Source organism: Myotis davidii, unplaced genomic scaffold (assembly GCF_000327345.1).
Source record: "Myotis davidii unplaced genomic scaffold, ASM32734v1 scaffold1106, whole genome shotgun sequence".
NCBI classification, from domain to species: domain Eukaryota; kingdom Metazoa; phylum Chordata; class Mammalia; order Chiroptera; family Vespertilionidae; genus Myotis; species Myotis davidii.
Window position 1 is genome coordinate 79,982 of NW_006299481.1, and position 16,255 is coordinate 96,236.

Below are 16,255 nucleotides of genomic sequence, written 5' to 3' on the forward strand. Positions count from 1 at the left end.
GGATGTAATGTACAGCATATAAAAAATAGTCAATAATATCATAATAACTTTGTATGGTGACATATGTTGGTTACTAGACTTATTGTGGTTATAATATAGTAAGTTATACAAATGTCAAATCATTATGTTGTACACCTGAAACTGATATAATTTTATGTCCACTATGCTTTAATAAAAAATGTAAAAAAAAAATCTAGCATATATTGAGATAATAAACTTATGTGACAATAAATTCTTTTAGAATTTGTTATTCATTAATTCTACATATATTAGTTACTTGATTTCAAGTAAATAATAAGACAAAGGAAAAGAAAAGATAAATAAGATATTGTTCTCCCCTCACAGACACCGTCTTTATTTCTGTTTGAATATGTTTGAATCGTTTTTTCATAGACAAAAATTTAAGAGAAACCCTTATGCTTCATAAAATAGTATTCTCTTCAATAATTTTCTAGATCTATATACTTTCTTAGTCATTCCACAATTCTGTGTCCAAGATCCAGGAAAATGTCCATAATGTGCATATTTTTATGTTTTGTATTTTTATTTTTAAAATATTTTTATTGATTTCAAAGAGGAAGGGAGAGGGAGAGAGAGATAGAAACATCAATGATGAGAGAATCATTGATTGGTTGCCTCTTGCATGCCCCCTAATGGGGATTGAGCTCACAACCCGGGCATGTGCCCTGACTGAGAATCAAACCCTGATCTCCTGGTTCATAGGTCGATGCTCAACCACTGAGCCACGGGAGCTTGGCCATAATCTGCATATTTTTAAAAAGCACATTCTCGGTAGAATCATATATTGTTCTATCGATGTTTAGATAATGACAAGTGTCAGTTACCATTCATGTTACTGTAAAAGGTACACAGGGAAATATGCAATTTTATCTTAATCATAATAATCTCAGGGAAATGTAATAGAAAAATAATTCAGACTCTTGGTGGCCCAGAATATATTATTTTGAGCTATTTAGATGGCCAATTTAGTTATTATTCTTGTGCCTAAGACACATTATTTTCAATCTCTTATAACATTGTATTTATTCTGACTGCTCTCTACAGTTTGCTTACCCAATGACCAACACTGTGTTTTGGGCACAGTGTGGAACACAAAGGTCTAAAACACAGATATTATCTTCAAGGAGTTTACTTGGAATGTTCCCTCCCCAGATAATAGAAAGGCAATTGATGTTTTGTTATCAGGATTCATTGATATGCCTGGGCTCATCAATTTGAGAACTATTTGAGATCCTTTCCAATTATTTACATGCTAAATACTATGAAGGGAAAACACACTCATCAAGAAGTGATGATAATAGATGCTAACACTGAGGCTTAAGAAACATGTAGGTAACTAGGTTGGAAAGTTGGAGATGACAATAAATTGTTTGCAAGTGGTATAAAAATCAACTATATATTTATCAACGTTTATTAATTTTTAGTACTAGAAAAAACCTACTGTATCAGTGAGGGTCCTCCAGGGAAATAGAAACAATAGGATGTGTGTGTAGTGTAGAGAGCAAGAGGAAAGAAAGAGATTGTTTTATTATAGTGAATTGGATCACATAACTATGGAGGCGGGCAAGTCTCATGATCTGCTATCAGCAAGTTGAAGACCTAGAAGAGCTGATGGTATAATTCAACTCCAAAAGCCAGGAGGCTTGAAACTCAGGAAGAACCAATATTTCAATTTGAGTCTGAAGTCAGGAAAAAAAAAAGATGATATCTCAGATTGAAGGTAATCAGGCAGGAAGAATTCCCTCTTATTTGGAGAGGGGTCAGCCTTCTGTTTATTCAAGCCTTCAATTGCTTGGCTAAGCCCTACCCACACTAGGGAGGACTATCTACTTTACTCAGTCTATTTATTGAAATGTTAAACGCATCCAAAAACACTCACACAGAAACAACCAAAATAATGTTTGATCAAATATCTGAGCACCCGTAGCCCAGTCATGTTGGTTGACATATTATTTTCCATTACACCTACAAAACAAGTGGGGATATAAGAGAAAGGCATAATTGCATTTATAGAAACCTGCAGGTAAAACACCTACCAATATAGAAAAAGATACTCATTTCATTCTCTATTTCCAAGTTTTAAAAATGCATTGCAAGTTAAAACTTTGGAAATCTATTCAGGCTCTCCATATTATGTATGAAGGAACTGTGATGCAATGAAGAAAGTGACTTGTCCAAGATTATACATCTCATTAAGCCTAAATCCAGAATTAAAACCAAAACCGTATAGCTTCAATATTCTTTCTAAGGATACACTGATATAATTGCCCCATTATCACCTGCATGCAAGACAGGAAATCTGGATAAAATTCAAACTAAATTTCAAGATGGGATTGATGCATTTCATGTTGTAAAACATCTACCTCTGTGCTACTAGTAATTCTGATTCAGATCTCAAAGTACTTTGTGCACAGCTATTACTGAGTTATGTGTCAATTTGGAGTTAATTCAAAACTTGTTGTTTTGCATCCTCTCATAAGAACTTAAAAAAATAGACCTTTAACACTGCCTATGAAAATGAAGACCATGATAAGGAGATGTTTTTACAGGCATGGAATCAGAATGGACTATTTATTTTCAAGTTTTGGTCACTGAGAAAATACATCTCTTCTAAGCTAACAAGATTAGAAAACACTTTCTTATATTTTTAAAACTCTTCAGGTTTTCAAGCAAATATTTATGTAAAGACATTCACATTTTCAGATGCATTGTAAAAATAATGGCAAGCCTGAATGAGGGGACTGATGGCAAGATACTTTCCCTTAATAAACCACCTTCAAAATTTCTGTAAGATCCCCAAAATAGATCATAATGAATTCGCTGTTACAAATTCTCCCAGGACAAAGTGGCACAGTTTTAGAAGTGAGCTACTGGGAAAAGAATCTGGCAGGGGGTGGGGTGAGTGAAGGGACTCTAGAAGGAAGTGAGTTTAAACACTTTGCTTTTGCTCACATGCTTGGTTTTAAGCCTGGGCTACTGTAACTCGGGAAGGAAGAAGCTGGGTTCAATATTTGCAAGTCCAGGAGGGAAGGGCTGTGAGTGAGCATGCACATTAGCAGCTGGAGTGTGTTGTGGTAGCTGCTTTCCTGTGCTAAGCTGATTTACTTGTTTAAGGTCTGACCTCATCATCCTGTCAGTATGGGTTCCCACCTACACTGTTAGCTGCAGCTTTGCAGCTAGAAAGCTAGAAGTATTCTCTGTGTAGCACAAGCAGCAGGCAGCGGGGGAGGGGGGGAAACAAGAAAAGGCTGCTCTAGGCACTTGTGCTTTTGTTAGTTCAACAGAAGAGGCAGAGAAACCAGAGATAACAAAGGCTCCGTTTCCTTTCTGTGAGAGAAGGCTTTTGTCTTTCCTCCTACAACAATGTCAATGTCTGGCAAGAAAGAGTTTGATGTGAAACAGATCCTACGGCTACGCTGGAGGTGGTTTAGTCATCCTTCTCAAGGTTCTTCCAACCCTGGAAACTGCCTTCAGACAGGTTCAGGGCAGGTTGAAGAACCACTCTCGGGACAGAAACGGACTGAAGAAAAGCAATAGTCCTGTCCACCACAACATATTGCCACCAGTGCCAGGACTGGCCCCTGCCCATCAAAGAGTACTTCAGAATTGGCACCCACAGAACCTGATAGAACATCTTCGAGCAAATGAAGATACTCCTAAAGCAGTTCCAGAGGAGAATTTGTACAAAAGAGCTTGTGAGAAACACTCACAAGATTTGGAGATGATGGCTGATGAAAGTACAGGCGAGTCTACTGCCAGGTAGGAGTTTTCGTTGGCGTAATTGAAAGTCCTACCCTAGGTTATCTTATCCTCTAAAACTCTCACTTAGTGTTTCAATAAAAGGGCTATAATAATCTCTGATTTATATATAGTCAATCAGGATCTCCAAGAAACATCCCCCCTTCTAAGTCTATGAAGAAAACAGTAATAACACCTTTTCACAATTGATAGGGAATATATTTTAGGGTTATGATTTTAATTCTCCTATGTCATTCTGATTCCATTAAGATTTTTGTTTCAGTTCTAAGAGATGTTTACTAGAAGTACTAATTTTTTGAAACTATCCTTTGTAGCTTGGATGTTCAAATAGTGATTATTTACAAAAGTGTAGTGAATCACATAGAACTCTCTTTACTTTGTGAGTTAAGCCAACTCTGACAAAATAAAACCTCATACTGCTCAGCACATTCTTATCGGCTCTGTAGTGCATAGTTGCTATATTGACGATTTATAAATGTTATCTATGTGAGAACACGGGACAGCTTCCTTTGGCATTTGAGATTTACCTCAAGTTGTATTAGTTTCATGGCTAGTTTGTAATCATAAAAAACATTTTACATAAAGCAGGTAATAAAATGTTGCTCAGAGCAGAGAGATGTTAAAGTGGGAAATGTAATTATGTTAATTATTTCAGGACATTGAATGGAACAGGAAATGATTTTAAAAAGTATAATTTCAGGATAGTTTACAAAATATTTAACTTTACCTTTATTGTTTGAGTGGGAGAAAATTGTTCCCTCTTCATCTTGGCAACATAATGAAATTGTAAAAGAGCTTTGGAAAAATAAGTTTTTGAGGTATGTTTTAATATGTATAACAGTTTGGCATGAAACTATATTTATTTGGAAATCTGGATATTTGATAAATGTGTCTCTACATAAGTATATAAGAAATGGCTTATTTGCTTCTAGATATAATTTTTTCCAATATATCTGCCTGACAATTTCTTTCTTTTATAAATTCAAAACATAATACCAATAGAAGAAGCAACACTACAATATATGGCAAAGGACAAATCAAGTGAGTGAAATGATGCCTTTATAGGAACTCGGTCTTCTTGTTGAAATGTAAACATGCAAATGACAAAGTGTGAAATGACAAAGTGTGTATTAACGAATTGTCCTAAATATTTTTGTGATTACCCCCCAAAATGCTATATAATTGTTGGGATTGCAGATTGTATTGAGTACAACCAATTGGACTTTCAAAGTAAGATATAATCCCCATTTTTAGATCCAGCAGATCTTCAAATTATCTCTCCTCACCATGAATATCCATTTGAAAACTGCAGAATTTGGAGGTTAATATTTAATACATTTGACTCTCTTGTAGAGAAATTTAAATTATCCACTCTGGTCTAACAAAATTTTTTGAGGATCCCTGATTTCATTTTCCAGCATGAAAATATATTTATAATAATGAGTTGCTAAAATTAAATGCTGGATAAAATATCAAATATAAAGTGTTACCAAATAATATTTTTAAAAATATTTCTTTTTATTTTACTTCTGATAGTTTCCATGTTCTAAATAAATCTGTTAATTATCCTATGGTTAAAGTGGAAAGTTAATATTTTCTTAAAATAAACAGGAAGTGCTTTTACTGATGTGCCAGGGATATTTTAAGCAGAAGAGAAGGGTGAATTGAGTATCTTATTAACTGAAATATAATGGCTTATTAATTTATCATTGGCCATTCTAAATTATGTCTTGGTTAAGTAGGATTTGAAAAGGAGCTCTCTTATGTCCAGCTTTTCTAATGCCTGTCTTCAACAAGATACGGGCGCAGGAGAAAAGGATTCTGATAGTTGGCAACAGTCTTCCATCCCCAAAATAGAACTCTTGTAGTAGTTAAAAACAAACAAACAAACAAACAAAAATGGCAGTCAGTGTGAATTACCACACTGGTAGAATATGGGCTCTGACACTCAGGGCAAAGTGATGGTCTTTAAGCCATCCTGCTTTCTACAAATATTGCATGAAATAGAGAATGGACTAAATTTATAACATGTAATATAACTGGATAATCTGCAGTTATTCCTAAAATAGATATTAAAGCCAAGTTATTACAGTTATATTAATATACAAGTTTGGAGATTTAAAAACTCAAATACATTCTTATGTAATTGAATTATAAGTATATGTACTTCATTTAAGAACATCTCTCTATCATGACCCCACGCTGTGAGTATGCATATATCAGTATCCCTGGCATCAGAGACCTGAACTCAATTGTCATTTTCTTTGTGTCTTTCTCATCTACTAACTACATTTTTGCTTCCCCCTAACTACCTTACTCAGTGTCCTTTATTTTATTTTTTACTATATGCGTGCTTTATGTATTAATGTGTTTTACTCAACACTCTTTAAAGACCATTCCATATTACTCTTTGTGTGTGTATATATATTTTTTTATTTTAGCATTCCAAAACCTTCCCTAAATTTTACAACCATTCATTTTTATAAAAGAGAAAGCCTTATTTTTATAACATAAAATTCAACAATTTTCACTTTTAATTTTATTATTGTTTTCTTGCAAAAAAAATACATGAATTTTATAGTTTGTGGTACAGAAGGAACAATATGCAAACCAGTAGAACAGTTTGTGCTGCTTTCCCATAACCTGGATATGCCCATTTCTGTCCTCCAAAGGGTGGAAAAAAACAGGAACCCTGCCTGGCAGGGACTGACTTAGTGACAGACCCTTGGGTTGGGCCAAGATCTTACAAGTCAAGTCTTTCTCTCTCTCTCCATATACGTGTGTGTGTGTGTGTGTGTGTGTATGCATAACCAATGGACACAGACACTAGGGGGTGAGGGCACGTGCTGGGAGTGGGGGTGGGGGGAAAAGGAGACATATGTAATAATTTAAACAATAAAGAATTAAAAAAAGAAAAAGTAGAAAAATAAATAAAGTCTAGCCACAGTGACACATAAAAAAACAAAGAAGTCAAGTCTTGTGCATGGAGAATGGGGGACCAACCCCCCATAGTGCATTTCTAAGTAAGATTCTAGAGCTTTTAATATGGGAATTTAGTTTAAGCAATAATTTATCGCTAGTAGGTCATAAAGGTATCTTTATATATTATATGCTACTAACTTTTAGTATTAACTTTTGCATTCAGGACTTTATTCTGTTGTGAATAAACTTTTGCTCTCTTTTAAAAATGTTTTAGAGATATGTAAATATTTATGTAATATTTTTAAAAGTTTACTAATTTTCTCCCAAAATCCACCTGAATTTCATTAGAAATATATGAAAGTTATAGAATAATTTAAAGAGACGTGCTTTTATAACTCTTCTCATAAAATCCAATTAATAAAAATACTTTTGTAAATTTTAATAGTTTTTATAATCTCTTTATAGAATTCTTATATATTCTTTTGCTAATTTTTAGTGATTTTATATAGATTTATTGCTATTACAAATGGTGTCTTTTTATTTAGTTTGTTTCTTATATAAAAAAGTGACTCAGATGGATTTGTGTCCTCCTGTGCATTAAAAGGTTGCCATTTCAATTCCCTGACAGGGAACATGGCCAGGTTGCAGACTTGATCCCCAGTGGGGGGCGTGCACGAGGCAGCCATCTATGTTTCACTCTCAGATCTCTTTCTCTCTCTTTCTCTCTCTCTCTCTCTCTCAACTAATTCAGATTAAAGAAAAAAGTGTTGTTGACTTTGGTTGCAGGTTCTATCCCAGGTCAGGTCAGGGCACATACCTAGGTTGTGGGTTTGATCCCCCGTCGCAGTGCATATGGGAGACAACTGGTCCATGTTTCTCTCACATTGATGTATCTCTCTCTCTTTCTGTCTCTTTCTCCCTTCCTTTATGTCTAAAAATCAATGGACATTTCCTTGCTCGAGGACTAAGAAAAAGAAATTTAAAAAAAATCCAAAATATTATAGTTAAGTAGTAGTAGGAAGGAAAAAAAAAAAAACAGAAGGAAGAGAGTTAAGAAGGGATACTCCTTCAGATAGGGGAGGTCTTTCTGATGAGATAACATTTGAGCACAGATCAAAACGAAGGGGAAAGACATAAGGATGTCTGATTAAATAATTCAAAGCAAGTAAGAAGTTAATACTGCTGTGCCAAAAAGGAGCCCACGACCACCATCCATTTTTTCTTTGGAAATCAATGCTGCATGCCCCCCACCCTCCCACAGTTCATTTATTAATGTCTAAAACATCCTTAACTGGTGAACTAAAATATATGCCATTATAGTGATTTTAAAATCACATGCAGGTCCGTTGGCCATTCAGTAACCACAGTACCATTTTGTCCTTTCAGGATCTGGCTATTCATCAAAGAGACCATATGCCTCAGGTACAGAAGCCTGGGCCTTTTCTGAAAACAGACACATGATGGTGTATTTGCTTTCTTAACAACACTGTTTAGACAGGGCCAAATGTATTGTGCTTCTTTATCCTCCACACAAATCTATGATATGGAATATGATTGAGAAATATTTATGCATAAGGGAAATCCTAGATTTTAAACAGTGAAACTTATTGTAAGCATTATTTCTCACAGAATAGGAAGTAAGCTGAGCGGGTATTTACAGGAAGAGTTTTCCAGAAGGACACAAGAGCAATTTCAAGAGTCCTGAGATAGAAGGATGTTTGATATTTTCAAATGCAAAGCCAGTGCAGCTGGAGTAGAGTCCTCAATGGGAAGAGAGGTAGGAGATGATTTTAGAAAGATAACAATAATAAAACAATAGTAATACAACAGTGAATATACTCCTAGAAGTAAGATCACTGGGTCAAATGGTAGTTCCATTTTTAATTTTTTGAGGAATCTCCAAGCTGTTTTTCACAGTGGCTGCACTAGTTTGCATTCCCATCAGGGTTCCCTTTTCTCCACACCCTCGCCAGAACTGGTTTGTGGATTTGTTAATGATAGCCATTCTAACAGGTGTGAGGTGGTACCTCACTGTTCTTTTGATTTGCATCTCCTGGGTGATTAGTGACTTTGAGCATTTTTTCATATGCCTTTTGGTCTTCTGTATGTCCATTTTGGAGAAGTGTCTGTTTAGGTCCTTTGCCCATTTTAAATTGGATTGTTTATCTTCTTTTTATTAAGTTGTATGAGTTCCTTATAAATTTTGGAGGTTAATCCCTTATTGGATGTGTCATAGGCAAATATGTTCTCCCATGGAGTGGGCTCTCTTGTTATTTTGTTGATGGTTTATTTTGCTGTGTAGAAGCTCTTTATTTTGATGTAGTCCCCTTTGTTTATTTTCTCCTTAATTTCCATTATCCTAGGAGATGTATCTATAAATATAATGCTATGAGAGATGTCTGAGATTTTGATGCCAATGGTTTCTTCTAAGATTTTTATGGTTTCATGTCTTGTACTGTGATCCCTCCAACTTTGTTCTTCTTTCTGAAGATTGCTGCAGCTATTTGAGGCCTTTTTTTATTCCAGATGAATTTTTGGAGAGTCTGTTCTAGGCGTTTGAAGTATGCCATTGGTATTTTAATGGGGATTGCATTGAGTCTATCGATTGCTTTGGGTAGTATGACTATTTTAATGATGTTGATTCTACCAATGCATAAACACAGTCTATTCTTCCACTTGCATATATCTCCCTCTATCTCTTTTTTCAATGTCCTGTAGCTTTCCATGTAGTGATCCCACTTCTAGTAATATATCATAAGAATACAGAAACACCCATTAGAAAGAATATATGCACCCCTATGTTCATAGCAATGCAATTTACAATAGCTAAGATTTGGAAACAGCTTAAGTGCCCATCAACAGATGAATTAAAAAACTGTGGTACATCTATACAATGGAATACTATCCATCTGTAAAAAAAGCAAGAACTCTGACCATTTGCAACAGCATGGATGGACCTGGAGAGCATTATGCTAAACAAAATAGCCAGTCAGAGAATAAGTATCACATGATCTCACTCATATGTGGAATCTAATGATCAACATAAACTGATGAACAAAAATAGACCCAAAAATAGACATACAAACATGGAATAGACTACCAAACCTCAGAAGGAAGGCAGGGAAAGCAGGGGGTGGGGAAGAAATCAACCAATGAACTTATATGTATATATGCATATCCCATAGACACAGACAATAGAGTGGTGAAGGCGTGGCGGGGGGCGTTGAAGGGGTAGGAGAGGGCAATGGGGGAAAAGGGCTATATGTAATACTTTCAACAATAAAGATTTATTAAAAAATACAACAGTGAAAATAATGTTTTCTTTTGTAGACACTATGTGCTTGCTAAATACCTTACATATATTTTCTCATATTTATAAGAAAAATATTTTGAATGTGAATATAGTGTTCATATATATAAATGATATTTCTCTGGGTATTATTTTATAGGATTTCTGTTGTTGCTTATCTTCATACAGGGCAAAAATAATGTGCTTTTCTCACATTTATTGCTATACCAGCTTTATTTAATTTTACACTGCATTATTCAGTAGAAACTATTAGTTTAAAGGAAAGAATAAAGAAGAATATACAATTATATTGTTGTTTATAGAAGTTTAAGGTTAAATTCCTTTGCTTATACTTTAAAATATACCATACAAAAATACATAGGTTATTCAACTTCTTTACTAAGTTTAGAGCATTTGAACAAATAATTTAATCTTAATACAATGATTCATTTTTAGTTTTTTTCTATATTACATGTTTTTTATTGAATTTATTGGGATGCCATTGGTTAATAAAATTATATAGGTTTCAGGTGTACAATTCTATAGTCGATCATTTTATATTGCACTGTGTGTTCACCATCCTAAGTAATTTGTCCCCCTTTTACCCTCTTCTACCTACCCCAAACCCCCTTTTCCTCTGGTAATCACCATCTTATTTTTGTCTGTGTCTATGAGTTTTGATTTTTTTGTTTAATCCCTTCACCTTTTTCATCCAGCCCCCCAACTCTCCTCCCCTCTGACAGCTGTCAGTATGTTCTCTGAAGTTATATGTCTGTTTTTATTTTGTTTGCTAGTCTATCTTGTTCATTAAATTCCACATATAAGTGAAATCACATGCTACTTATCTTTCTCTGACTGGATTATTTCACTTAACATAATACTCTCCAGGTCCATCCATGCTGTCACAAAAGGTAAGAATTCTTTTCCTTTTTTTAATCCCTCATTCAAGTATATGTTTTCATTATTATTTTTTTTTTGAGAGAGAGAGAGAGGAAAGGAGAGAGAGAGAAAGATACAGGGAAAGACAGACAGAAATGTGAGAGAGAAAGATTAATCAGTTGTCTCTCGTACATGCCCCTACTAGGGATTGAACCCCATAGCCTTTTGCTGTTCAGGATGAGTCTCCAACCAGCTGAGCCACCCAGCCAGGGCAGATTTCCTTCTTTCTTATAGCTGAATAGCATTCCACTGTGTAAATGTACCACAACTTTTTTATCCACTCATCTAATGGGCTATTTCCAGATCTTGGCTACTGTAAATAATTCTGCAATGAACATAGGAGTGCATGTATTCTTTCCAATTAGTGTTTCAGGTTTTTTTCAAATATGTTCCCAGAAGTGGAATTGCTAAAGATGAAACTTTGATTGGTTGGTTTGAAACCCTTGTTAGTCAGAGCCTCAGTCCTGAAAGTGAGGTAGCATGGGCCTCGTGTCTCATTCCTCAAATATACCATACAAAAATACACAGGTCATTCAACTGCTTTACTAAGTTTAGAGCATTTGAACAAATAATTAGTGTGACATTGCCTATATATTTAAGTGAATATTAATTAAAATGTATTTATTATTTTTAAAATGTGTGACTTTTTTATCTAAGAATCTGGTAATATGTTAGAGTCATATTCCTTTAAATGTTGTGATGAAGCATCTATAATTGTCATTTCCAATATTTGAAAGGCAAGTATCATTTTATTTCTGCTTTTAGAAATAAAGGCCTCAAAATGAATGGTACTATTTAATATGTGACTTCAAGAACATGTTGATTATATTGGCATATTACACATTGTGTAAGTGTTCAGTCACTTAGTACTTTAAGACTATTTCTTAAACTTGTATGTCTTGTTTCTTGAAGACACAATGAATAAATGAGCTATGGAACAGATAAAGGACCTTAGGTAAAAACTAAAGAAATATGAATAAATATAATGGACTGTAGTTAGCAATAATGCATCAATATTGGTTAATTAATTGTAACAAATGTGCTGTGATAATATAAGATTCTAATAATAGATCAAACTGGGTGTGGGATTTATGAGGACTCTCTATACTATTGCTATACTATCACATTTTTTTTCTGTAAAAAAGCACAATATTTTTAGCAAATGATATCCTAGTAAATAGATTTCATAAATCTATATTAAAAGACCATCCAGTTTTTTTAAAATATGTTCTTATTGGTTTCAGAGAGAGGAAGGGAAGGGGGAGAGAGAGATAGAAACATCAATGATGACAGGGAATCATCAATCAGCTGTCTCCTGCACCCCTGCCGGGGGATTGAGCCCAAAGCCCAGGCATGTGCCCTGACTGGGGATCTAACCATGACCTTCTGGTTCATAGGTCATTGCTCAACCACTGAACCATATCAGCTGGGCAAGACCATTCAGTTTTAAAAACTGAGAGCTTGCTGTTTTTTTCTTTTGTTTATATTTGTTCTTTGGCAATTGATTTAAAGGATACTAAATCAAAATCAGTGATTATTACATTTTCCATGCAAAAATCTTACATATTGGCAACAAGATAATATCCTACAGGCAATTCACAGGGAAGTCAGCTACAATTCAGACAACATCTGAAAACTATATGCAATTTCAAGTCCTGTCACACTGATATTGATTGTGGTTGTCATTTAGTGTGGACCTACTTATAAGGGCATAGCAACTAATAAGATCATAAATGGGTATAATAAAAAATCATTCTATTTAATCACTGAGAACACCTTGGATACTAATGAAGTGGCATATATTTATTGGTGTTTTTAAATGAAAACATGCCCTGACACTTTTTTCTAGGTATTTACATTGCGAATTATGGCTTGCTTTTCAGGAGGAAAGTAATGACACATATAAATCAAGATTCCTTAAATAAAAATCTTTATCTTTCCATGCTAAAATGAAAAATATAGTCATTGAGTATATTTTATCATTGGTGACCTTAGTCAGATTATAATTTCACTAAAGAGAATGGAAACTGTGCAGCCCTAGTGGTTGACAGATACTATTTTGTGAATATATTTAAATAGAAATAGCTAGCCCAGAGGCAAGGCTCAGTGATTGAGCATCAGCCTCTGAAACAGGAAGTCATGGTTCCATTCCTGGTCAGGACAAATGCCTGGGTTGCAGGCTCAACCCCTAATGTGGGGCATGCAGGAGGCAGACCAGTCAATGATTCTCTCTCATCATTGATGTTTCTATCTCTCCCTCTCTCTTCCTCTTTGAAATCAATATAGATATATTTTTAAAAATAAAAAGAACTGGCTAAAAAAAAGATAACTAAAAGTGAGAAAATTGAAATCAAATAGTTCCCAGTTATATAATGTTTTAGGATGGGACAAGTATTACTAAAATTTTAAATAAAAATCACTACATAAGTTTTTATTCTGAGATATAGATTTCCCAAAACAACATATAAATATAATACTTATATATCACTAGCATTTGCCCTGGAAGAAAGCAATGCCAATGATCATGTTTACTTAAACTACCAGAAGTGAATTCGTTGTTACTGCTGGCTAGCTTTTCTTAGCCTGTTAATATTGGAACTTGTCGCCCTAACAGGTTTGGCTCAGTGGATAGAGCATCAGCCTGAGGACTGAGGGATCCCAGGTTCGATTCTGGCCAAGGGCATGTACCTTGGTTGCGGGCACATCCCCATTGGGGAGTGTGCAAGAGGCAGCTGATCAATGTTTCTCTCTCATTGATGTTTCTAACTCTCTATCCCTCTCCCTTCCTCTCTAAAAAATCAATAAAATATATTTTAAAAAAATATTGGAACTTGTCTCTTGCATGCATTAGATGTTACTGTATATAATGGAGACTTCTTGACCTCTTCACACCCTATCTATTGCTGCTGCTTCTTCAATAACTGTACTAAACACCTTGCAATTTTTTTCAGTAGGTCTTTAATATAAATGATTACTTTTTGGTCATTCTGCCGCTAGCTCACTCAATAGAAGCCATATGTTAAATATTTTGACCACTGTTTTCCTGTAAAACTATTCTGTATTCTGCTGTCAGCATTTAGTTTTCCTTTTCTGGCTAATGTTGATTACGGTAGCTATTACAACAATAAGCAACTGTATGTGTAACAAACTGTCACAACTGTCTGAAGTCTGTTGTAACATCCACCAAGCCAGTTGTTTAACTCAGAAGTTGGTATTAATGTAGGTTTTCACTTTTCACCAAGTGTTTATTGAACTCCTACTGTGTGCATTGTGTTTTCTTAGGCATTCTAAAAATGAAAAGATAATAATCCATGCTACTTCCCACTGGAGGTTTACAATATTATTGGGGAGGTAAAGTGCATTCACTTGAAAGGTTTCATGGCAATAAGAATTAGTACATTAAAAGAACAGTTTAAATTGCTTGGTCATGGAGCCCTACAGGCATTCAAAGATAAATAATTGTGAACAAAGCAACCTCAGAATGTTTCATGGAGGAAATATGCTTTGAGATGAATCTTAAGTATTGCATAGCAGTTTTATCTTTACTTTACTTGTTGACACTATTACACATGTCCCAACTTTCTCTCCCTTTGACCACCTCTACCCAGCCCTCAGGCCCCTTCCCTCTGGCCATCACCACGTTACTGTCTGTGTCCATGGGCTATACATACATGCTCTTTAGCTAATTTCTATACTTTGATACAGCTATGGGGAAGAATAAATTCTGGATAGGAGGAAAAGCACAGAGTGCCTTTATAAATACACTAAGGAATGGATAAAGTAGATATATTGCTCATCAATAAAAAAGAATGAAATCTTGCTATTTGAAACAGCATAGGTGGACCTAGACAACATTATACTAAGTTAAATAAGTCAGAAAGACATGTATTAAAAGGTTCCACTTATAGGTGGACTCTAAAAACACACACAAATGAACAAATGAAACACAACAAAAACAGACTCATAGAAACAGATCAAATTGATGGTTTCCAGAGGGGAAGAAAACAAGGGGATAGGTAAAAAAGGCAAAGGGGACTATGTATAGTCAATAATATTGTGATAAGCTTGCATGGTGACTGATGCTTCCTAGACTTAGTGTGGTGATCACATTATGAGGTATATAAATTTTGAATCACTTTATTGTACACCTGAAATTAATAAAATATCATATACCAACTATACTTAAATGAAAAATAAAAAATAAATGCACTAAAGCATGGAAGTTTAAAATCTGTTCAGATGGCAGATTTAAGTTTGGTTGTACTAAATAATATACATTGGAGAATAGTACAAAATTAAGCAAGAAAAAAATGTTAGTCATAAGTTAAGGAGGGTTTAAAAACATAAGATAAGGACTGTTTAGACTTTATCTTACAGGTTAAAGCTTAATAATCCCCAAGAATTTGCTGAAATATTTTTTGTGCCTGTGGATAATTTTAGGAAGAAGTTCCTCTTGACTAGCTAACATTCTTAAACAGTTTCATTCCACAGGATGAACAAAGTATGAATGCATGAATGAAGCATAAAAGTATGTTAATCTATATAGTAGTATATTCAAGTAACAAAAATGAAGTGAGGAAAATAGAAAACACAGGACATAACACAAGGAATATCCATTCATAATATTGTATCTATAAAAAGTATGATATATAATCATATCAATAGATGCAGAAAAAACATTTGACAAAATCCAACACCCATTTTTGATTAAAAAAACAAAAAAACTCTCAGCAAAGTGGGAATAGAGGGATCATAGCTCAACATAATAAAAGCCATATATAACAAACCTACAGCCAACTTCATACTCATTGGGAAAACTAAAACTATTTCTCCTAAGAACAGGAATAAGATGTCTGCTTTCACCACTCCTATTCAACATAGCAGTGGAAGTCCTAGCCACAGAAATCAGACAAGAAGAACACATAAAAGGCATCCAAATTGGAAAAGAGGATGTAAAATTGTCATTATTTGCCAATGACATAATATTATACATAGAAAATCCTAAAGACGCCATGAAAAACTACTAGATTTAGTAAATGAATTAGACAATGTAGCAGGATAAGAGAATCACACCCAGAAATTGATGGCATTTTTATAAGCCGATAATGAACTCTCAGAAAGAGAAACTAAAAAAAAAAATTCCCATTCAGCACTGCAACAAAAAAAAAATTAAGATACTTAGGATTAAACTTAACCAAGGCGGTAAAAGATTTGTACTTGGAAAACTACAAGACATTGAAAAAAGAGATAGAGGAAGATGTAGATAAGTGTAAGAATATGTCATGTTTATGTATTGGTAGAATTAACATAATTAAAATGTTCAAG

General features: G+C 34.4%; 1 protein-coding gene across 1 annotated transcript in view; it reads left to right on the top strand.

The window, feature by feature from the left end:
• Positions 1 to 3,057: 3,057 nt before the first annotated feature.
• Positions 3,058 to 16,255, top strand: part of LOC102753641 (kelch-like protein 4) — a gene marked incomplete at its 3' end in the record, with an annotated part of 58,677 nt that continues 45,479 nt past the window's right edge. Inside the window, 2 exon segments of the mRNA XM_015571414.1 lie at positions 3,058 to 3,494; positions 3,496 to 3,780. Coding sequence (XP_015426900.1) covers positions 3,385 to 3,494; positions 3,496 to 3,780 — 395 coding nt within the window.